This window comes from Ambystoma mexicanum, chromosome 5p, assembly GCF_040938575.1.
Source record: "Ambystoma mexicanum isolate Mex_15411 chromosome 5p, UKY_AmexF1_1, whole genome shotgun sequence".
Taxonomy (NCBI): domain Eukaryota; kingdom Metazoa; phylum Chordata; class Amphibia; order Caudata; family Ambystomatidae; genus Ambystoma; species Ambystoma mexicanum.
In genome coordinates, this window is record NC_090930.1 from 1360163445 (window position 1) to 1360188163 (window position 24719).

General features: G+C 47.8%; 1 protein-coding gene across 1 annotated transcript in view; it reads right to left on the reverse strand.

Annotated features, from left to right (window-relative positions):
- The window catches only part of DNAH5 (dynein axonemal heavy chain 5), a 4235244-nt gene that overhangs the window by 269483 nt on the left and 3941042 nt on the right, over positions 1–24719 (reverse strand). The window contains exon 74 of the mRNA XM_069613779.1: positions 21615–21818. Within this exon, the coding sequence (XP_069469880.1) occupies positions 21615–21818 (204 nt within the window). The remainder of the gene's footprint in view (positions 1–21614; positions 21819–24719) is intronic.

Consider the following 24719-nt stretch of genomic DNA (forward strand, 5'->3'; position numbering starts at 1 on the left):
GCTGCCATGGCCCGCGGAGGTCGGGCCGTCATTATCACACACCAAGGAAGAACTGCGTCACAGGAGCAAGTGAAGCAATAGTCTCTCCAGGGAAGTCAGGGGCCTTGTGTGCAATCCTAGTCTTGAAACAAGGTACCTTGGCAGAGCCGATACTGGCAGATCAAGGGTGTTTACTCAATACGTCAGGGGCTTCACCAGAATTAGCCTCTAGTGGAGGATCCTCAGCAGAGCCGGTAATGGAAGGCCTGTGGTACATGACCGCCTTCTTTCGCCCTCTCAACAGAACTGGTATCACCACAGCTGCACGCGCGGAAAGGCTTAGGGATATACCTTACAGCCAGGACCCTTGATGAGGGACTCTCAATTCTGTTGGTGACCGATTTAGCCCCAAGCAGGGGGAACCTCAGGTTTAACCCTGGTCTTATAGCCACCTCGAGAGGGGCCTTGAACCAAGACTCGGTACAGCTAGCCTCAGGGCGAACCCTGGTTTCAAAAGCCACAGCAGAACTGGGGTCAGCCTTAGCCCCAAATGGGGAAACTTGGAAGAAGATCTGGTATTGGGGAACGCTGCAGGCCCCTCAGAGGAGTTTTCTGTGTGTCTCGCTGAGCCGAGACCAAAATGAGTACCCAAAACTGAAGTGTTCTGCTCCCACAGAGAACCACAGATATTTCATATGCGGGCTATAGAGAACCGCAGATATTTCATATGCAGGCTCTAGTCAGAATGTAATGTACACATCCTGGAAGACCACCACACTGAGCCAATCGCCCTTCCGAAAAAAAAGGACTTTATTTGGCAGGGCGTGATCAACAATTTCTCTCGGAAAGATCGAAGATAGTGCGCAGGCCAGCCTGGTTGAGCACTGTGAAAGGACAGCAGTACTAGCCCCTGCCTTGCTCCATGAGGGGAACAGGTTCCCCTGCTCTGAGGTATAGAAGTTTCTGTACCTCTGCTCTGAGAGTCAGAGCATCCCGATCTGTCGGAAGAGAGGTTGAAGGGTGAGGTGGAGGAAAGGGCAAGCGAAAACCAGTCTTGGGTGATGGTTTGCCACGCCTCCAGATGAGACGAGATTCATCCCCCGACCTAAGTGTAGTGCGACCGACAAAAAATATAATTTGGTGATTTGTCGGCAGGGAGATGATCTGTTCCTGTAGAGGACGCTGATGGCCGAGAGAAAAAACAACCACCTTGCCGCTGCCGCTTAAGGCGAGGCTACCAACAGGAGTTTTAGATCGGCGCGCACACAGCCCCGATCCCAGAGAATGACCGAGTCTGGGACCCTGACCTCTGTGTACAAGGGGTCTTAGCTGAAGCTGTCGCAGGAACAACAAACGGGTCTTTGTTGTCCACACAATGTGGAAAACTGCTCAGCCCCAAAAGGAACGCTCCCAGCACCAGTCGTCATGAAAGTTGGTGTAAGGGAGGTATCCAAAATGGCTGCCATGGACCAAGGAGGTTGGACCGCCATTAATCAACACCTGAAGAGAACTGCGTCATAGGAGAAAATGAGGCAACTGTCCCCTCAGGGGAGTCAGGAAACTTAAGAAACATTTATACTTCAAACAAGGATCCTCGGCCAAGCCGGTGCTGGCAGAACAAAGATGTTTAGTGGACATCCTAGGAACTGACCCAGAAGTAGCCTCCAATGGAGGAACCTCGGCAGAGCCGGTACTGGAAGGCCTGTTGCTGATCACCTTCTTTGCTCCCTCGACAGAATCGATACAACCACAACCCGAACGTGGGACGGTTGAGGAATATACCATACCGACAGGACCCTAAGAGGATCCCTTGACTCTCTCTGTACTGTATTTAGAAGAACCCTGGGTTTTAACCCGGGACATAAAGCTCCCTCAAGAGTGGCCTCGAGCCGTGGCTCGGTGTGACAAGCACCAGAAACAGAGACCCATATCAGTGTGGAAAGCTCCAGAAATGGAGACTTCAGGGCCAACCACGGTATCCAGAGCCACAGACGAAATGAGCTGAACCTTAGTACCCAAATGGTGAACCTCGGAACCACATCCGGTTTTGGCAGGTCCTCTGAGGGACCCTGAGAGAGGACCTGCTCGGGTACACCCATTAGGCCCTTGAGGCACCTCAGGGGAATCCCGGGTAACAGAGCTGCACAAGCCACTCCTGGTCATGGAATGCTCTCACCGAGCAGGGCTGCTAATCGCAGTCCTCATCCGCTTAAGGCTCATCCCAACGAGGCAGGAACAGAAGACTGGTCTTCCACACCTACCATCTCAGGTTTTAAAAGAAAAACCGAATTGGAGCAGCCGGGACTTGGGTGGAATAGGAGTGAAAGACACTTAAAATACGCCCTCATAGGGTCAGAGTGCATGAGCATTTGAAACTTTCCAAAAACGTATCCTCAGCCGAGGGCTTAGGTGTCGAAGAGGAAGAAACCACTTGTAAGGGTCCTACCCCCCGAACACAAGGAGGATGGTTGCCAGGAGGGTCCTTCACTGGCGGGTCCACATAGATCAGTGGAGCAAAGCAGGAGGGAGCGAGACAGTATGAGGCAGCAGAGCACACGCAAACTGGTCAAAGAAGGGCAGAACAGGTTACTATTGCCAAAAGGAATGCTCCCAGCACCAGACATTGCGAACGTAGGTGTAAGGGAGGTATCCAAAATGGCCACCGAAGGCCACGCAGGTTGGGCTGCCATTTTGTCACAACCTGAAGAGAACTGTGTCACATGCGTAGCTGAGGCAATTGCCTCCTCAGGAGAGTCAGGGGACTTAATTGACACTTTGGCCTTACAAGCATCCTCAGCAGAGCCAGTACTGGGTGGTCTCGGATGTTTAGTCGACATCTTCAAACTAGTTTCAAAATTAGCCTACAAATGAGGAACCTCGGACAAGCCGGTACCAGAGGGAATGCGGTCCGTGACCTCCCTTCTTTGCCCCCTCGACAGAACCGGTACCACCACGACCCTGAGCGTGGGATGGTTGAGGACAATACCTCACGACAAGACCCTCAGAGAAGGCCTCTCAGATCTGTTGATATAGACTTTAGCCTCCACAAGAGGAACCTCAGGTTTCAACCTGGTAGGTAAAGCTCCCTTAAAAGGGGCCTCGAGTCGGGACTCGGTACAGACTTTAGCCTCCACAAGAGGAACCTCAGGTTTCAACCTGGTTACAGCGAGGAAAGCTCCAGAAACGGAGACCTCAGGGTGAATTCTGGTATCCCAGCCGAACTGGGCTTAACTTTAGCACCGTGATGGTAAACCTCAGAACAATGCCCAGTACTGGCAGGTCCGTCAGAACCCTCAGAGGAATCTCTGGGATGCCTGTTAGGCCCTTGGGGCACCTCAGGAGAAAACCCTGGTGACAGAGCTACCCCTTAAGGGGTCAGAGTGCATAAGTCTATGAAACTTCCCGAAAAAGGCATCCTCTGCCGAAGAGGCTGCCAGGAAGTGAGACCAAATGTAGTAGTGGCATCCGAGCACGCCAGTCATAGGAAGGGCGGAACGGAGTCACACTGTCGCGTAGAAAAGGTTGTCCACCGAAAAGTAGATTCCAAGCACCCACCGTCGATAGCGTGGGTGTGAGGGAAGAATCCAAAATGGCCACCGTAGACCATGCGGGAAGGCCCGACATTTTGTGAACATCTGACGAGAACTGCGTCTTATGTGTAGATGAGGCAGTTGACTCCACAGATTGGTTAGGGGACTTGTCTGAAAATGTTAGCCTTGACACAAGGATCCTTGGCAGAGCCGGTACTATGGGGCCTTGGATGTTTACTGGACATCCTGTCCCTTGAATCAGCCTCCAAATGAGGAACCTCTGCAATGCCGGTAACAGAGGAGTTACGGTCGACAACCTCTCCCTGTGCCCCCTCAACAGAACCTGTGACTCCGCGAGCGCTGGAAAGTTGAGGAATCCACCTCACAGACAAGACCTTAACAGGCCTCTCAGTTCTGTTGGTACACACCTTAGCCTCGTTAAGAGGAACCTCGGAACAAAGTCTGGTCTTAATAGCTCCCCCGAGAAGGGCCTCAAACCGTGGTTCAGTACAGAAAGCCTCAATAGAAGCCTCAGGGCGCACCCCGGTGTCTGTGTGGGAAGCTCCTGACAAGGAGCGAACTCCGGTACCCAACGCCTCAGCACGACTATGCTGGCTATTAGCACCTGATCGGTGGACCACGGATCGTGATCCAGTATAGGCAGGCCCTTGCGGAAACCCTTGGAGAAAACCCCCGGTACGCCTATTAGGCCTGCGAGGCACCTCAGGGAAAACAATGTTAGGAGAGCTTTTGAAGCCCCTCCCGGACCTGGAGGACCCCTGGAAGGAGTCCCCTGGCAGGGGTGCCCTGAAAAGTAAGGAACTTACCGGGCGTCTCTTCTTTCCGTTGATGAAGAGTTGAAAATGCGATGGAGGATCCTTCTGGAAGATCTCCCACCGACGAAGACGACGGTGAAGTGCCCGGACCGAAATGGAGTCATTGAAGAAACACGAGTCCAACGGTAATATGGTCCCAGACTCCAAGCAGAGAGAATGGGGATCCACCCTAGCGAAGCGACCTTCGCAAGAGGAACAAGTACAAAATACCAAATGATCCGGCATAGACGGAGGACTACGCGACCGCAGAACTGGAGCAGGAGAGAAAGGCAACGGGAAGAAAAAGGTCTTCCCAGTGATGCTAGTGCGTCCAGCGCCGACCGTGCGGAGAAAATGACTGAAGGGCGATGCGCGGGGCGGAGCTAAGGAGGGCAGGGTTATGGCCGCGTGCGGTACCCCACATAAAAGAGAAGAAGGACACATTTTCAATTTGATGCTTTTTTTACAAAAGTGCTCAGGTCCTGTCCCACAGGACGGAATGTCCCAAAAGTATGGAGGAAAGGGGACGGGACGTAGGAGTACAAGGTTTCCCAGTACTGACAGCCTGAAGGACATATCAGTTTGCCCATAACATATGAGCAAAGGCCAATGTAGGGAAGCTTAAGGCTTCACTGCACTGTGAAAAGTACATGTCAGATTCACAAATAAAAGCAAAAAGTTTGGGGGCTCCATAAAGATGGAAGGCAAGGTGCAGTAAAGAGAAATCTTTCCTAATAACTGGTGAGAAATTGTCTATGGAGGCTAAACCCTTAGCTGTTGGGCGTTAGAAGTAGAGGTAAGGTAAGATTTACACTAACATATTCAGATCTGCTTAGTGCTCTGAAGAGTGCAAACACTTCAAGGTCTCCTATTATAGCTAAGTGCATAACTTACAAAGATAATTTTGTGACCTAGATGAAGTCTCTCCACATCAATACATGGGATGAGTTAGTCACCTCTGTGGCCGAACCCAACAGTCGGGGATTCTGGGACCTAGTTGCGAATGGCACAGGTAGAGTGTCAAGTTATAGAATTGAGAATACTATATCAGCTGAGTCCTGGAGGGCTCACTTTGAGGCAGAGAATGTGCTGATGTTAATTGATTGATCAACAGTATATCTGGTAGCTTCTCACTGCTAGAAATTGTTCAGAAGCTGAAGATGAAATCGATGCTTAACTTTGAAGCCCACTGGAAGAGGAAGAACTGCTGCTGCTGTCCTTCGTTAATCTGAAAGCTGCTGTGCCAAAGCTCCCTAGTAGACAGACCTACCAAAGGCTGCTGACCAGAGAAGGGGACCGCCGAGGAGAACGAAGAGAAGCACCGGACAGCCGTCCACCATTGACAACCGCCGGCGCCGACCGGAGCCGCCGTGCTCCCTTTGCCTAAGAACATTTGATCCAAGGACTCCCTGGTTCATCCCCGTCAGAAAAGAGAAGAAAGTCAAGGCCGCCGCCGACCGAGGAGAATCCGCTGGTGGGTTTCCCACCACCCGAAGACCGCAGAGACGCCGGACGACTTGACGCCCTTGCTGGACCAAAGTTCTTCAGTAATTCTTTGCGGATATGAATACTCGTCGTCAAGGTGCCCCGCATGCCTCAGCTTGCAGGACATTTTCGACCGATCGTCAACGAGCACCACAAGAAGTGAAGCTGCTGCCGCAAAGACAGTGGCTCCTGCACTCAAGAAGGGCTTGTCGACGACTCATCGAAGAACTCTATGTTACCAGGTACTTTGGGGTCGTAGACCTATTTAGAAGGAAATAAGGTGCTTGAGAACACTATATGGACTGATCTTGTCCGATATATCTTTATTTACAGGTTGCCCAAGTGGGGGATCCTCATACAGAACTATGACTTAGTAGCTAAAGTACTGTTCTGCCTGCTGTTCTAACCAATTGTGTTCCTCTTAAAGTCTATCGTTGGTTCACTGGATTTATTGATTTGTGTGACTTTTAAACTATGTCTAGTTAATGCACTTTAAAGGAATCAAAGTAATTGTGGTACCACGTAGAACTGTGTATAGATTTACCATTTTAGAATTGTCGGAGCACAAAGTGTATTATCGTGATTGTGTATATAACCTTGAATCTTATTTATATAAAGACTGTGTTTTAACTAATACAGTGTGTGGACATTCCTCTGTGGGTGCTTGGAGACTACACCGTACTTAAGAACTAGTCTGCATCACCTCCCGAGAAGCTAGGCCTTGATTGCTCGTCCATTGCTACCAGAATAGATAATCTTGGCTGGGGTCCTCTGTGCCTCTCCTCTACCATATAGAGAGCAGGAGTACAGACAGCCCCCTCCGGTCTTTACAGCATGGCGTCAATGCGCTTTGTGGTTGGAACGCGCCTCGGTGACCGAAGTCAATGTGCTGGAGGTTCTAAGAATTTTAGATTAGGTGATGCGTGTGTGCATTCTTTGCTAGTCTAAGGCTTGGGTGGCTGGGTAGGCTCGACTAAGTAGCCCAAGGAGGTCAGGCACATGGGTGGGCGCTGCTGGAGGTTTGTGATAGAGTGCTGTTGTTGAAAAGAGTTGATGTGTGGCCAGCTATACACAATTTTTTTTCGTTGGCAGTCGCTGTATGCCAGTGGCAGAGGTGTTGAGGTACGTCAGGTGTTTCAGTTTGAACGGTTATATGCGCTGCTAGACCGGATGAGCATAGCCATAGCTGCATTCTATGGTGCATTGATGTTTGGCCTTTGCCTGCGGCCTGTATCCACAGATGTGGTGTAATGTATACATACTGTAGGCTTCGATGTTGTTCGGTGTTAGGAAAGATTTCCATTCCATGTGTAATTTTCCCTCCAGTTGTGTACCCTCCAACTTTTTGCTGATGTCTAAACACCATATTCTGACTTTACCAGAGGAGCAGAGCCTTCTGCTGCACTCCCCTGGGCTTTTTGCTCACTTTTCTTGGGGAAACTGACATGCCCTTAAAGACAGTCAGTACTAGGAGATGTTGTTTCCCTTAGTCCTTGTCAATGTTGCAACTTTTCTGCAACAAGTAACAAGTGTACAATGTACCTTACGGTACAGTGCACTTGGGTCTAGTTATTTCCGAAGGCCCTAGATACCCTCAAAGGATTTTTTAGGAGAAGTGCAGATGTGCCTTGGACAGGGCTGGTGGCAGCTTAACATTTCGCATATTTTTAACTCTTTCTTGCCAGGTAAACCGCGATTACTGCGTTTGGCACGGTTCGGTGGCCTGGCTCCAAAATGGCCACGCCACGAGGTTCTTTGTCCTGATCTTTGGCCACCTTGCCCCTTCACCATCCCCAGGTCGAGCCGACACGGGTCAGTCCTTATTTGGGCATGCATTTTCCTGCGAAGCGCCAAGCTTTGCAGGCTTCTGCATGCCTTGTGTGCGCGCCCCCAGGATGTAGGCTTGAACGTCTGGTTCCAATACACATCCTGGGTGCCAGAGAGTGTGGAGTGCCATGAATGCCTGGGACCACTGTGGTCCATGGATGGTCCATGTATGGTATGCCTGTATGTGAGCAGATCTCTCATTGGGTCCTCTTTGTTTTGACGCAAAGGAGATTTTGGATGAGAGAAGGCCTCAAACACCCATACCATGTCGATCTCTGGAGTTCTCACTGAACGAAGGATAGGATCTAAGTATCCTGAAACTAAGAAGCCGAGTCGAGGAACCACTGGTGACCCGCTGGAAGGTTTGGCAACCTGAGACTGCTGTCATCCTGCTGGACCCCTCTGCATCTGGTCGTCATAGAAGGTCTCTCACGGCATCTCACACCGAATTTCGTACACTTGGTGTTCCCAGGTCTGGAGTAAAGTGAGTGCACCCGAACCAGAGTTTACGCGGTTTCCCTGTCACCCAGCCATGGTGACGAACTTTGCAAGTTCATTACTGCTGTGGTCCTCTATGCCCTGTAGTCTGCTACAGCAGAACTGACCTGATCCATCCACGAGGAGCGGAGAAATTGCAACTGTCCCGTAGGGGAATCAATGCTGTATCTTTGTCGTTGAAAGCCGCAGAGGCGTGTGATTGCCGCATTTGAACCTGCAACCGAAGTGTACTTGACTGCCGGAGTTTGGTCCGGAGTGCGCCGCGGATCGTGAGTAATTGCAACCCTAACCAGTGGCCCCTAGTGCATCCATCCATTTTTACGCATGAGTGGCCCCTTAGGGCCCCTCTCCTGTCCACTGATAGTGCAAACTAGCAAACTATTCACAACTGTTGGAGTCGACTCTGCCCTGAAGTGGAGGCCCTGCCCGAATAGTGGGAACCTATTCTGCATCACCTCACCTACCTTCCTGAGCTGCTACAAAAGACCCTACTTTGCCCATTTTTACTACCGCGTGCGCCAGATTCGCAAGTACATTTGAGTATTAGGGTCCCCTCATCTTAGGGATTGGACTGCCTTTCAGTTAGGATTGTGTTTGATGCAGAAGGGCCTAAAGACTATTTGCACTGCCTATTTCCTTCCTTGTTTAGGTTGTGGACCCATTTGGTGCTTTCATCCTTTGGAGCCCATTGGTCTTGTATATATGTGTGTAGAAAGGATTGTGTTGGTTTAATAGTATTGCTGTGATTTTCTTACTGTGTGTTGAATTGCAAAGGCCTTGGAATAAATGTATTTGTATTTTTGATAAATATACACCTGACTGGGAGTGAGTTGTAAGTGTCCTTTACTCTGTGTGCTCATTGAGGTCTTTCAGTCACCCTCACACAACCTGAGACCTAGTCTTGACCGCCGCCATAGCTACCTTGATTGGTCTGGCTTGTCCAGAAGGTTACCCTGTTCCAAGAAACCAGGCTGGCCTTCTGAACCTCTGCCCACCAGGTCAGAGTTCAGAAATCCATTTTAGTATTCGGCTGCAGCACTCTTTGTCCAGTGTGGAGAAGGCAGATGTAATAGGCAGATATGGAGATATGGCCTAGGTTTCACAATACAGTAGGTTTCACAGTATAATAGGCAGATGTGGGGAACACACTTAGATTTGCGAGTCCTTTAATATCTTTATATGGTATTTTATTCAGCAAGTTATGCTTTAACTGTATTACTTTGAATTTCGATTGTTGCTACAAGGGCCTCGAATTGTACCACCTGAGAATATTTGAAAAAATTTTAAGTCTGTTCTGCTGAAATAGCTAGGAGTCGTTAAAAGATTTGTTTGTTTTTTTTGTCCACAATACGGTCTGATTTGACAAAGAACACTAAAGCCAGTTCTTAGGGATTTATAACGCAGACAATGTGGACAGGCTTTGCTATATTTTATTCTATGACGTCTATTATACTTCGCCTCTGTTGTAGCACATACAACAGGCTCATAGTACATGACAAAGATTTACGGGGAAATATATTAGTTATTGTAAAAAGATATCTGGATGCTATAGTTTTAATTTGCGCCACTCTTGGATGTAATTGTAAAATACTGTGTTTTAAACTTTTAATGATGTAATGGAATAATAATAATGTTTTTATTAATTCATATTTACATGGTAAACCTTACTGAATAAAGTTATGAACTGAACTGATATAAACTGATAAATGCCAGTTCGATAGAGTTTTACATTTTGCATTAGACACACAGAGGATAACATTTCCAACTTTTTGTGGTAAGAAATGTAGCCAAGGTGGCAATTTATTAAACGATTTACTGATACAACATGGTTTATGTAAATTTAAAGTCCGCTTTTAATTATGAGCTAGGAGTCAGAAGAAGTACCATTGATTACATTATAATTGATATGGAACATTGATTGCTGGTTTCTGATTTGGAAATTGTCACCCTTATTGAAAGTGACCCTCAACCTCTTGTTGCAAAGTTTAATATGAAAATAGCAAATAACAAAAGGCAGCTCAGGTGGGAGAAAGGTTACAAAAAAGATGATTGTCTGAAATTTCTCATAAGGGATGCTGGATTATTAAACCTGCGGCTCTGTATGTGGATGTTATAAACATTTGAATGCATTTATTACAATAATTAGAAACACCTTTTCTGAAGAATTCACACCCTCGTAGTAAGGTCCGTTGTGTCAAGAATAGCTGGTTTGACCAGGAGAGCAAAAAAGTCAACATTTTTTTAATAAAACCTATTAAGAACGGTTGATCATAACTCTGTTAGGACCACAAGGTCACAATGTGAAAATCTTACTGAAGAAGAAGGTATTTGCTGGAGGGAAGTGGAAGACCTTAGAATCTAAAACGAATTACTGTAAGCAGTTTGGGAGATTTGCTTCACAGAATATTGAAGGTGGCAACACATCTAGGGATGTGTTGAATAACATTGAAGAAGATGTTTGGTACAAGTATTTGAATTTGTTACATTTGTGTACCTCCTCAAAAAGTGATGATAACCCTGATTTCATCCAGGAATTGGTACGTCACCTCCAGAACGAGGCAGTACACATTATTAAAGGAATATCGAGTCGAGGAAAGAGCACATTTCTGAACATAGGAGGAATTTGCATTGACACCCGGTTTATGCACAAATCCAATTTAAGATGGCTACGCTAGTTCACATGTGCCTATACTGCCAGGCCCCTGTCTAACTTAAATCTCTTAAATGTAGCTATGCCCCAGCCATATACCTCAGCTCCGCTGACCTAATCCTGGTGAAATGTGGAGGTTTTAAACATAAGAACGGTGGTTTCTAAAAACATTCTTATTTGAGTAGAGTTCCCTTCCGCCTCTTCTCTTCTTTCGCGTCAGGGCATGTCCTGGTTTTATCTGTCATGTCCACTATGTTAATGTGCACCCCTTGCCTGCGGGCTACTAGTGTGTTATAGGTAAATAAATAAAAATGCCTTATTATATTTTTCACTTTTAGATATTGGGAAGCCATCATCTGAGAACGACCATCCCAGGCTTCAGGCCCTGATGATATCCTGGTAAATCCTTTCAGAAGTGACTTGGTAATATGGGAACCTATTATACATAGGATTATTGAAGTTATGTTGGCATGTGGTTGGGTGCCTCCTTCTTGACACACAGCATTGATTGTATCAAGTTTATAAAAAGCCGACAGAACCAGTTTAATTATCGCTCAAACTCTCGTCTTGATGGCTTGGGCAAAATATTTGCAAAATTAGTTATGAAAAGTGTGGAAGGCACAGTTGAGGCTAAAAATTAAATGTCATTAACACAGGAAGGTTTTAAAAAGTGACGGGGCAATATGCATCAATGGTTTCAATTATACTTTGTTTTTTTAAACCCTTTTGTATTTTCCTGCGTCGATTCACTTGGCATTGTGACCCGGTACTGACATGGGAACACATTGATTCAGGTTTTTGCGTATTTGACCCTATATACAGCTCTTAAGCAACTAGCAGTGACCGCTTTCAACAGTTTGCACTCGAGGGCCCTGTTTTGAAAAATGTTGAAACATGTGTCACACTTATGGCACACTGACGAATAAAAGCGGACTCTCTATATATACAACGTGAGTTTGTGTTCATAACAGATTTCAGGCAATCAGGCTCATCAGTTGTACGATGGTAAGGCTTTGGGTATGGCTTCATGGTACCTGGGCCTGCTTATGATCACGGCCCAGACATCCGATTCAGATTCATCCTAGACTTACTCTTGACGATTTGATTGGTGCAGAGCGGAATTACCCAACTCTGTTTCCTATTGATATTTCGTGAACAATGCAAATTTAACAAATTAAAAAATGCAGACGACAACACATTGCCCACCCCCCACAGTACAATATTTCTGACCATTAACAAAAAAAGGAGACATTATTGTTCACGCTTATGCATCACACAGAGGACCAGATCCTTGTGGGGGCATCACACCTGGTCGATAGTAAATAGGCTACATAGGTCCCCAAATGTCCTTCGCCCTTGACACTGGGCCCATGGCAGCTCCATATTCAGACTCTATATCATGACAAAATAAGACATCGGTTTTCCATTGCTCGTATTCAGGAGGGCGCCCCCGCCCCCATAACATGGCCACCCGCCTCTTTGCAAGGATCAGAAAGCCACCTAACATGCTTCGGCAGTTCGTACGTGTAACCCAAAAGAGCCATCATGGGGGACAGTGGCTATCCCCCCAACTGTGTAAAAAACTTGTGACCAGAGCAACTGTATGCGTGGACAAAGTCATGCCAGGTGCAAAAAAGTTGCTGGTGTGTACCCGCACCTCTAACATGAGTCTGGTGTTTAGGGGAAAAACCTGTGGTTATCCACCGGGGTCAGGTAAAACTGATGGAGAAATTTTAATTGTATCAGCTTAAAGTTACTACTGACTGCCACCTTCCGTGTCTGCACACAGCAATACCTTTAGGCAACATCAGAAATAGGAGTACCCAGAGCACCCTCCAATTTACTCTAGGAGTCCCCTGCCCACTCTGCCGATTTATCTATTATGCTAGCACATAACCAGGAGCCCAACTTATACTGAGCTCTCCCAAACTGATCACTTCATGCAGTACCAGGGCAACTGGGGGATTCTCAGGAAAACTAGTGAACCTATTTTTCAGCCCCTCGCTTTAAATTCTTCTAGAGTCAAAAACTGCCCTTCTGGGAACAGATCCCACCAGCACGGGAATCCCAGTCTATCCATGCATTGCGTAAAAACCCTCTCCCTTGTCAGTGGAATCGCTGGCACAAACTTGATAGGAAGGAGTGGGAAGTATAGAACCTCACTCCGTGCCCTCTCTTCGATGTGCCGCCATGCCCCGTAAGTAAGCTCGACCATATTCCGTTCTCTTGTCACGCATTGCGGCAAGGTAAGAATTACTGCCCTCAGAAGCGATGGAGCAACTATCGCCCTTTTGATCTGGACATGTGCCCTGTCTGTGATCGGGTCGTACAAGTGCGTTAAGAATGAGGGTTGAGCTGCCACACAGTAGGATTCGAGATCAGGGAGTGCAAGGCGCCCCGTATCCAATGGAGCCACAGGTTTGGTCCAGTGCACTCCTGTTTCCTCTGCCACACAAACCTCGTTTTTAGAGCCTACAGTGTTTTTTTTAAAAAAGCAGAAGGGACCGCCATGGATACATTGAGAAAAATATACAGATACCTATTTTGCAATTTTAATCAATGTTATCCAGCCATATAGGGGCAGAGGCAAGTGCATCCATCTCTCAAGGGACTCCACGGTTTGATCACATTTTTCCCTATTAATGTGACTGGTAAAGCACTTCAGGGGACTGCGCCACGTACACCCCCAAGTACCACATGTAGTCCATATGCCATTGGAAGTTGAACTCATCTTGAAACCTCTCGGTTTCGTCGATTAGGTGGAAAAGCACAGACTTGGATAGATATATGTTGAGCCCCCAGAAACGCCCAAAATCCATGATGTCGGCCATGAGTGGTGCTAAATGTATCTTGGGGTCACTTGTAAACAAGATCAGATCATTGGCATAGAGTGAAATAACCAGTTTGCGCGTGCAGAACTGTACACCTCTGTCAATCTGCCTCGATCGAACTAGCTCCACCAGGGGCTCCACAGCAAGCGCAAACAGGAGGTGGGAGAGCGGGCACCCTTGTCGTGTACCCCTACCCATCCTGATAGGGACTGACACCCTCCCTTTTACCCATAGTGGCGCTACAGGGCCTTCGTATAACAGGGATACAATTTTTATAAACCCCTTGCCCATCAAAACAGAGAAGAGAAAAGGCCATTCGATTGAGTCAAATGTCTTCTCGGCATCTAGAAGGGCCGCAACTACTAGAGATTTCTGCTCGAGGACTGAGAGAAGACCAAATACTTGTTGAAGCACGTATGAAGTGGACCTCCCTGCCATAAATCCTGCCTCATCTGCCAAGACACAAATTATCAGAGCAAACCTATTAGCTAGCGCTGTGGAGAACATGATGATTGATCAGAGATATCGTACGGCAGGACGAGCAACTTTCTCTGCTTTTCCCCGGCTTCCATAACAGTAACCAATGCTTCACGCATTGACTCTGGGAGGTCGCCCTCTTGTAGCACCTGCTGATGCATGTTTAACATATGGGGGACCAGAAGTGGAGCATATGCTTTATACAAGTCAACAGAGAGCCCGTCTGGGCCAGCAGCCTTTCCCACGGGGAGGGCTTTAATGGCCTCATGTAGCTGCTGTTCAGTTAACAACCTGGTCAGCGACTCTCTTTAGTTCTGCGCTACCCAGACTCTCTTTAGTTCTGTGCACATAACTTGATCTAAGTATCCATCAAGTGCCGCATGACCAATATTGGTAGTGAAGGAATATAAAGCCTGGTAATAATTCACCATTGCCCCCATTATTTTCTCATCAGTCTGTAAGAGCCCCCCAGCTGGTGATTCTATTGCTGTGATTTGTGATCTCGCGGTTTTGGATTTTATCATCCATGCCAGCTGGCTTCCCGTTCTCTGCCCCTCACCGCATTGCTGCACTGCTGCACCCTGAATGAGGAATCTCACCTTCCGCTGAGTGGAGTCCCTAAAAAAAACCATCTCCACAAAAAACGAGCTTGCCTCCCAGCATTCGTAAAGGAATCCAGCTCCGGTTTCCAAACCCCTCAGCCGAGCCTCACTGGCAGCCAGCTCTGCCTGTATACCCCAGAGATTCCCAGCCACTTTGGTATTACATATCTCCCAAATTACACATTTAAAGGTTTCCCTGAGAATCGAGTAAGACGCCACTGAGCCCTCGTTCTCTTGAACAAAAAGAATTATGCCCTCCAGAGCCGCCTCCTGGAATACTGTGTCCCACAGGCTGTCATTAAAAAACGAACTCCTCCCCCCTTGCCACTTCCCTGGAAAAGTGAGTGAGTGTCGCAACAACTGGAGCGTTATCGGAGAGTGTATGTGCCAAGATATTACAATCAGTGATCGGGCCTAAGCCCCTCATGGAAACCAAGATGTAATCCAGCCTTGATGCTGAGCCATGTACCAAAGATTTAAATGTGTACCCGTTATCCTGCCTTTGACGCTCCCTCCACACATCTACAAACCCCTCACTGTCACAAACCTGCCTCAGTTTGCATGTGGCCCTCGCTGTCCCCCTGTTGAATCCCCCAGACCTATCCAGCGCGGGATTCATAACCGCGTTGAAGTTTCACGCCCACCACACAATACTCTCAGGGTGCCTTCGAAGTTACTCCTCAAAAAACTCCAATGTATCAAGAGAGTCGGTATTGGGGCAGTAATAATTCACAAAAGTGAATACCTGCCCTTGTATCAGCCCTGTAAGGACCAAGGCCCTCCCTTCAGTATCACGCACCACCTCTTGACACCCTTTATGGCTATACAGACCCCCCGTGAGTAGCTGGAGTAAAAGGGGAAGTATCTAGAGCAACCCCATGATTTGGCGAACCCAGCCTCAGTGGAGGGTGAGAGGTGCGTCACCTGCAGAAAAGAAATATCTACTTGGTGTCTGTGCACATATAATAGAACCTTTCTAGCTTTAGAAGGACTAGTCAGACCACATACATTCCAGTTCATGCAAGTAATACCTCTACTAGCCATGCCAGTTTAGGTCCAACCATCCTTGTGTGCCAGGTCCACCCCACATAGTCTCTTCCACCCCACCTCTATAGCTTGTCCCCCTACCAGCCCCAGACATTCCTCCCCCATGTGACACTGCTCAGTAGCCCCATCAGGAGCCAGACGGTCCCTCCCACGTCCTCCCAGTCTATGCCCACCCCATCACAGTAGATGTCTACCCCTGAAGATGTTGAGGCCAGAAGCCTGCATGCCGTAAGAAACAACCTAGCATTAACCAGATAGTCAACTTGAACAGTTTCTCCACATCCACCCCCTTCCCCACTGACAACCCCAATCAGCCAGTTAAGCCCATCTCTCCCCCAATATCACAAACCAAGAACCAAAGCATGGGAGCCTCCTGCGGCTTAGCCACACCCACCCACTATCGAAACCAGTAAATCAAATCCACCCAATTAGGGAGCGCCAGTGCTCCTCCGGTGCCTTAGCTCGGGTCTCTTGACAGAGGCATGGCCTGGCCAGGTCTATTCGTCACTGTCGCAGCGCTGTTGTCCATGGTGTCCAAGAATTCACTCACCTCCTTGGGCATCTGAAAGAAAAGGGCTTTGCTATTGTGCTGAACTCGCAGGTGCGCCAGAAACAGCATGGTGTTTTTGAACACCTTTGACTTCAGACTCTTCTTCACCTCTATAAAGCTCCTTCTTGATGCCTGCACTCTATCTGAACAATCCGGGAAGAGTCGAATCGGATCGCCCTATGTGAGGTAGCCCAGCTCTCGCGAAAGCCGCCTGAAAAGTCCCTGTCTAGGTAATTGAGAAGCCTAGAGATGATGGGCCTGGGTGGCGCAATCGGCACAGGGGGCATCCACCTGGAATGCAGTGTGCTCTTTTGACCACAAATGCTGTTAAGAAGCCAGATTCGTCAAGCACCTCCCGTAGCAGAGTTTGCACCAGCTGTTCCATGGGACCTCTGTCTGCTGCGTCCAGGGCCCCGACTATTCTGAGGTTATTATGGCGGGATCTGGACTCTAAATCATCCTGCTTTTCAAGGAGCTCTCCGACTGCTTTCTTTAACTGAACAACTTCACGTGACATTGCAGTGGACTCATCCTTCACCCTGGACAGGCGCTGTTCTGCCTCATCTAGATGATTGCTGTGTTTGTTCAGCCTGACATGCATGTGATCGACTTTGCAAGAAAGGGTGTCCAATTTACTGTCAAATGAGTTGATGCCGGTCTGCAGGGGTGTCAGCATGGCCTTTATATCTTTCAGTGTGTCAGAGGTGGGCTCCACTCATGATTCAGATACCTCCTCCATGTCTTGAGATCCCCTCAAGGCGTGCTTTTGCTGGGAGGCAATAGCATATGGGAGCTTGGTCTGGGTCTTGTCATGTTTCCCAATCTTGCCATGCACCAGTGCAAGGGCTCGGTGGGCTGTAAAGATGACTGATCCTGCCCAGCACTAGTCGCACACACTGCTGCCACTCGCTGCAATGAGCAAATCCCACTTATGATACACTGGAGGTACTGACAGTCAGTGTTCCCAGCTCCAAATTCTCCCAACCTGGTAGATCCAGGGCAACATCCTCACTGTCTCAGGCCTGGGACCTCTGTTTCCGGGGGAAAACCCCTGTCTGGCAGTGTATCAGCATCCTACCATGTGGGCTGGGGCAGGTTCAGATGTAAGGCTAAAAGCGCAGTCTCTACGTGTGCTGCAGTGACACCAAAGCCCAGTATTGAACACCGGGCTCCAGCCACCACAACAAGAAGCCAGGCAGCCCTGGGTAGATCTCATAGTGTTTGAGGCCCAGCCTCATCACTGCACCAGACACCTCTCTCCTGGCTGGTTGCTATTCAGCTTCACGCCGGCCCATCTCTGTGCTCCAGGCAGCAGCCCCCGGTGTCCCTTTGATGATCAAAGGAACGGGCCGACTCAATATGTGGAGGAAATACTATCGCCAGCCGCCGGGAGTCTTACCTCCTCTCTGTCAATGCTCCAGCAGCCTGGGAGAGCTGCTGAGGGCCCAGTCTCCCACAGAAGTTGTTGTAAATTCCAGTCAACCCGTCATGGCTCACCTGAGCAGGCACCAGTGTCATGGCCCATCGGGTGAGCCCCTCCTCCTCCCATCCGCCTGCACACCACCAGGCTCTCCAATGTATATAAGGTGAGCCGATGAGCCTCAGCTCCAGTACAGCAGCTTTGTGTTGTACCCCCAGCCTGGGTCAAGGTGTGATCCGCACTTTGCTATTGCCATAAATAAGGGCATCTGGTCCACCACCCAGGCCGCCACCACCTCGGCACGGGCTGCCAGGCCAGTGCACATGCCTTCCCCCACCAGTGGGGCTGGTGCAGCTCACAGCAGCATCCACAGGTGCTGCAACGGTGCATCGCCAGTGATGCCTGCAACGATGAGGCACTGCAGGCCTAACCTATGGCACCACTCTATGTCCCGGCTCAGCTCCAGTCATGCGGCAGTCCAGGCCATTCCCTCAGCTGTCACCCCTCCAAGCCTTGATTCCGCTCCAACGGCTGCTGCCGCCTCACCAGTGCTCCTAAGCGACCGGGACCTCGGTATGCAACACAATGCTCACTCCTGCAGCTCACGGACCGCTTTGTGAGGTGGCATTACTTTAGATGCAGCAGGATTTTGTCCGGATTTGTGCAGGTGTTCCGGGAGCTCAATTCAGAGTTCAATTAAACTTATTTGTACAGAAATAGGTGGTGTTAAACAAGGCCCATTTGTATTTAGACTTCGTAGATCTGAAAGTTGTTTTTTCTTTGGTAAACAGGCCAGAACTATCAGATATCTTGAGTGCAAAAGGGCAGGACCTGGATTTTATTGATACAATCCATCTGCTACATTCTAATTATACTGCTGCACTAAGATATGGGCATGGGGATTACAACAGAAATCTTAACACTATCTAAAGGAGTCCACCAGAGATGCATACTGTGATAATTCAGAAACAGGAGACGGACAAGGAAGCATTGTAACTTTCTTTTATTTATATACCAAAATCCTAAAATGTCCCTAGATCTAAGATTCGACTCTATAAAAGAAAGTATATCAAAAAGGGGGAGTGTCAAGATTTCTGCCCAAAATTAAGGAGGTCTTCCATTCAGAAACCTGTCCTAACCTAGTCTCTGTTCCTACCACTGGTATCAATAAGGTATACCGTCATTTCATCGCCGCACTTTTCATCGCAGGGTTTTTTGCCGCGATTTGTTTTTCGTAAAAAAAAACATTTAATTTTTTGGGGGGGACATTTTAAAAAAAATGGGTTTGGGTTTTCAGGATGTAAAAAAAGAAAAAAAGAAAGGGGATTTGGGGGGGTTACCCCCCCCAAAAAAGAAAATAAATCAATGTTTTTTCGAAAAAAAAAATCGAGGCAAAAAACCCTGCAATGAAAAGTGCGGCGATGAAATCACGTAGAACCATGTAATAATAAATCCAACATAAAATACACTAGGACCCCTGGTTTTAGCCATGGACTGGTGTCTGGTTCTGAACCCCACCCAGTGTGGTTTACTCCTTGAGGCTCCATGACATGGTTGTACAGTCGATATCTGAAGGTCTTTTCAGTCCATTTGTCTTCTAAATAGTTCGAACAAATCTCCCCTCGCCTTGGGGTATAGCTTCTTGCATCCCGCCTTGGGGTCCTGCATCTCTCACCCCACCCTGGCATATAGTTTCTCAGAGCCCATTTAGGACTCTTGTTTCTGTTGCCTGACCTTGGTGATTGCTTGTTCTCACCCTGTCTTGGGTTCTGGTTTCGCTTCCCCCATCTCAGGGTATGATCTCTTGCAGTCCGCCTTGGGCTCTCGACTCTCTCACCCTGCTTTCTGGTTTGCTTGTTCTCACTCCGCCTTTGGGTAGGGTTTTGTTTTCCACCATCGTGGGGTATGGTATCTTACAGTCCAAGACGGGCCCTCGCCTCTTTCACCTCTTTCACCTCACTCGCACCTTTGGGTTTGCCTGATTTCACCCCAATTTGGGTATGGTCACGTTTTCCCCCTCTTGGTGTATGGTCTTTTTCAGCCTGCCTTGGGCTCTCATTGCTTTCACCCGGCCCTGGGGTATGATTGGGTCTTGCTTCCCCTTTTCCCCAGGGCCACTGCGTACCTTTTCGTTTCACTGAAGTGCTATTTGTGAGGTTGAGCAGACTCAGCGCAAGCGTTCTTTAGCGTTTTCAGGTTCCTCCGCTACCATCGAAACTTGCACTTCTCTTCCACTGGTGCCCTGTGGCACTGCGGCATCCGTTTCTCAGTACGCTGCGCTGGTGAACTGGATTGGGCTTCTCAGGTCTCTCCTCCAGCAGGTTTTTCAGTGTTCTATAGGCTCAGCCTCGGTCGGGTTTGCAACGACTGGCCGACTTCCTCCTGCCTCGCTACAGTACTTGCTCCTGTGCTGTTTTCCTTGTTTATTGATGGTGCTATTTCTGATTTTCTCTCAGAAGGGAAAGATGTTCCAATGATAAGTAAGCAACTCTAACCACTAGACACTAGACACTGATGATCCGGTGCTAGTGGCCAGAACTCAGGATATGTTGAAAAATCTGTTGAAATAATTTGACCTATTTTGTAAGGGCCTAGATGTGGTCCTTAATACTTCAAAAAACTAAGGTGATGAAGATTGGTTGTTTAAAACACTGAAGACTTTTGTCTGGGGACAAGCCACTGCAGACGGTAAATACATTTGATTGACTGAGTATCTGTTTTTCTTGAAATTGTTCAAGGGTATCCCAAAGTGACTATTTTAGCAGACCCTTTCCACCACGAGCAAAGCTATTGTGTGATTCTCTAACCAAATGGATAATACTCTGCTAGACATGTTTCAAAAATCTATTCCCTGCGAGCTATACCAGCAGCTATTAATGGGGGCGAGCCATGGGGACATGTTAATCTTACCTCTATTAAATTGGTAGAAAAGGATGACAGCCCCCTTATATACAGGTTTGATGATGACTCATGAAGTTTTATTAAAAGATGTGATGCAATGTCTGTATCATGTAAACTTGATTGGGATACCAAACCCTATGCTAAACTATTTATTTTACAAATTGGCCTTTCTCGTCTGTGGGATCACCCCACAAATATGTTATGCAGTAATAAAAACAAGTGAAACAGGCATACTCGGAATGGATTGACGGTCAAATGATTGACAAAATAATCTAGCCAGGATTTGGATTATGTATCTTTCAAAATATCTTTAGGTATTGATTGTTACATGGATCATATGCAGCCCTCTGTTAGGTACTGTGTATTTAATGTTTCGGCTGCACCTCCTTCCTGTCCTGAGTCTAGCTGGAAAATGGAAGGGGTCAGTCAGTATGAATTGCTATGAATTGATATGTTCTTGTGAATTACAGCAAACAGAGACACTTCCGCACATTATGTTTCATGTCCCTTTTATCTGAAATTAAGGCGCCGGTGGCTGGTATTGCAACTAAATGAGCATAGAATACAAACTCTTAGAGATGTATTATGTTTTTGTCAAACCACATGTGATGCAGTGATAATATATGTGGAGGGCCTGGGTCCCACTGAAAAGTATGGTGCAATCCTCATTACTGCATAGACATCAATTCCCTTCCTATTATGAAATACCATCTTTAAAAACAAATGGTGGCAAGAAACATTTCTGAATACTCAACATTTTACATAAAAGGAACAATTGTCTAATGTCGGCTATCTGTCTGATAACCTTTTCGCATACATTGTCCACAAATCGTATCAAAAAAAGTATAAATTAAACTGTAGGCAGCACATCCTATCGCCTAAATCGTGACGCAGGAGTACTTTACGTCACAGGAAAACCAAAGCAAAAGTGTGTTCTTATCGTGACAGAAACATGTAGAAAACAGCACATTGGATGATAAACAAAATCAAGAGATAACCAACCTGAATGTACTGAAGATACTGGTCCACAGTGCCACATTTGGGAATGCTGTATCCTTTGTAAAAGCAGAACTCTTGGCTAAACATGTTTTCACTAAACCAAACCTTTGCAAATGTGTTCAGCAATGTTTTGTCATAGTCATCAGTAACCCGACCTCCATACTGTATCTCGCCGATCATGTAGCGCACAGTATTCCAGGAAACACCCTGCAAAATACGAATGAGTTACCTAATAATAATAATAATAATAATAATGTCAAAATAATTACTCCAGCATTTGAACAATTAAAATGTCACACAGAAATGTCTACATTACCACTTCACCCTCTCCCATGTCGAAACCCACCTCTGGGGACAGGAATCTTTGTTACCATCTAGCAAAATCCTTCCATTAAGAGAGAGCGTCCATATTGGAAAAACAGGCTTGGGCGATTTTACATGGGTCGGTGAGGGAAACAAAGGCATAACATAGGGTGTAATGTTTTTATGCCTTTATTTCCCACTCTCCCCCATTTTCAAGTCTTTTGAAGATGGAGAAGTGGCATAAAGCCGAGTTAAGACCTCTGCCGTGTTTTCCTCCTCAGTCCCCAAAGTACTATTTGTTTTATGCCTGCACGAGATCAATGCAGTCGTAACACGAATGGATACCTACAGAATCTGCCTCCATTTAGAACCAGTTAAAAGCATGTAAATGCCATTGTATTTATTTATTGATATGATATGGCATTTGTAACGCGCCTATACACAAGTGTTTCAAGGCGCGACGAGGCAGGGAGGGGGGAACAAGGGGAAGACAGACAACGATCCTACTAGGCCAGGTGTCATTCAGACCGCGCAAGTGCAGGGGTAGGGGGAAGGGAAAAAGTGCAAGGGGAAGGGGGAGGGGGGGAGTGCAGTACAAATAAGTAGAATAGAAATAAAATATTAAATAAATAGGGCCAGCTGGTGGCAAGTGCAAGGTAAGTGCAGACAAGTGCTGGGGGGGGGGGGGCTGTAGTGATACAGAGACAGTCCCGCAGTGCAGGGGTTGCCAGGGAGGCAGTGCAAGTGAAGAGTGACTGGGCCCAGGACCGAGGTCGGTGAGAGTGGCCCAGTTGCAGAATCAGTGCTGGTGAAGAATTTAGCAGGGGAGAGGGAGAGAGAAAGCAGAAGTGAAGAGGAAGGTTTTGAGGTGCTTCCGGAACCGGAGATGGTTCTCCTCAAGTTTCAGGGAGGCAGCAAGGCTGTTCCAGAGGGAGGCCCCTGCCGCGGAGAGAGATCTACCCCCAGCTCGTTGCTTCGAGAAGCGGCTGACCCTGAGGGAGTTGGAGACGGATGAGCGTAGGGCTCGGGAAGGAAGATATTTAGGAAGAGAGAGTTGAAGGTATTTAGGCCCCAGGCCCCAGAAGGCCTTGTGGACAATGCAGAGGGTTTTGAACTTAATCCTCGCAGCCACTGGGAGCCAGTGTAGAGATTTCAGTCCTGGAGAGATACGGTCCCTGGGCTTGAGGCCAAGGACAAGTCTCGCAGTTCTGTTCTGGATGAGTTGCAGAGGGCGGAGAGTGGAGGCAGGCAGATTAAGATAGAGGCTGTTACAGTAGTCCAGCTTCGAGAGAACCAGGGCTCGGGAGACAGTGAGCTTCTGGGGGAAGGAGAGGAAGGGAAGAATACCTCCGAGGAGGTGCAGCTGGTAATGTGACTTCTTAGAGACGTCAGATATATGAGGAGAGAAGGAGAGTGAGGAGTCGAAGATGACCCCAAGGTTTTTTGCCTTGCAGGTAGGAGCAGGAAGAGGGCCAAGAGAGGCCGGCCAGAGAGCTGCAGTGAAGGAGGGAGTGGGTGTGCCAATGAGTAGGATCTCAGTCTTATTAGCATTAAGGCAGAGGTCATTGGCAGCACACCATTCCTGGATAGCAGACAGACAGGAGGGAGGGAGAGGAGGAGGCCGAGGGTAGCCTGAAAATGAGCTGGGTATCGTCCGCATAGCACTGAAAGTTGGGGCAGAGGGCAGCGATGCGGTGGGCAAGGAGTGCCAGATACTGGTTGAACAGCCAGGGAGAGAGAGACATTTATAAGTAGCGGCCAGACCCTGAGGTATCACAGGGCTAAGAATACGGTACAGAGTAAGTAAGGTAGGCAATTTACAACAAGCATGTTATAGTTCAGGCAGGGGTCACATATATTTGTTGAACTGTGTTGTTTTTACTTTCTTTCGAAAGAGCGAGTAGGAGGGTTCATCTTGAATATGCTGAGGGAGGGCATTGCTGAGGGCGGGTGCGATGGTGGTGAAGCTGGAGCCCCAGCTCTTTTTTTGGCGAACCTGGGTGTGAACAGGGCCAAGGAAGAGGAGCAGCAGAGGTTCAGAGTGGCGTGTCTCTTAGAGATTTGGTTGATGAGGTAAGGAGGGTTGATGTTGTGTAGGCAGTGATAGGTGATAGTAAGGAGTTTGAATTCGATGCATGCTTTGATGGAGAGTCAGTGAACTTCTCGTCTGATTTGTGGGAAGTGATCGGAGCGTTTCAGGCCCCAGACTGCTCTGAGTACATTGTTTTGTAACAGTTGGAGTTTATTGATGTTTTTGGTTGAGGTGCCAGCTAGGATGGTGTTTCAGTAATCCAGTTTACTACCTATAATGCCCCTAGCTAGTGTGAGGCAGTTACTCGTGGTGCGAACTTTTCTGGAGAGGTTGATAAGTTTAGTGCATGTTTAGTTCAGAGTCGAGGTAGACGCCAAGTGTTTTGACGTGGGCGGAGACTGGGATGATGTTACCGTTGATGCAGAAAGAGGGGGAGGCGGGACTTAGGTGTTTGAGGCGGTGAGGAGAGCCCACAATAAGGAGCTCAGTTTTATCACTGCTCAGGCAAGGATGGTCGGTAGCCATCCATGCCTGGATGATGCTGAAGATACGGTTCATGTTAGTAGAATCAATCTCAGGATTGCCTGTCATTTTGAGGAGGACCTGCATGTCGTCGACAAAGTTGGTGTCCGGTATGTTTAGGCTATCTAGGTGGTCGAATCAGGGTTTGGTGTACATGTTGTACAGGGTAGGGGAGAGGCAGGAGCCTTGGGGGACGCCAGGGGAGACAGGGATGGGGTCAGCTGCTTCAGTGCCCACAAATATCCTGATGG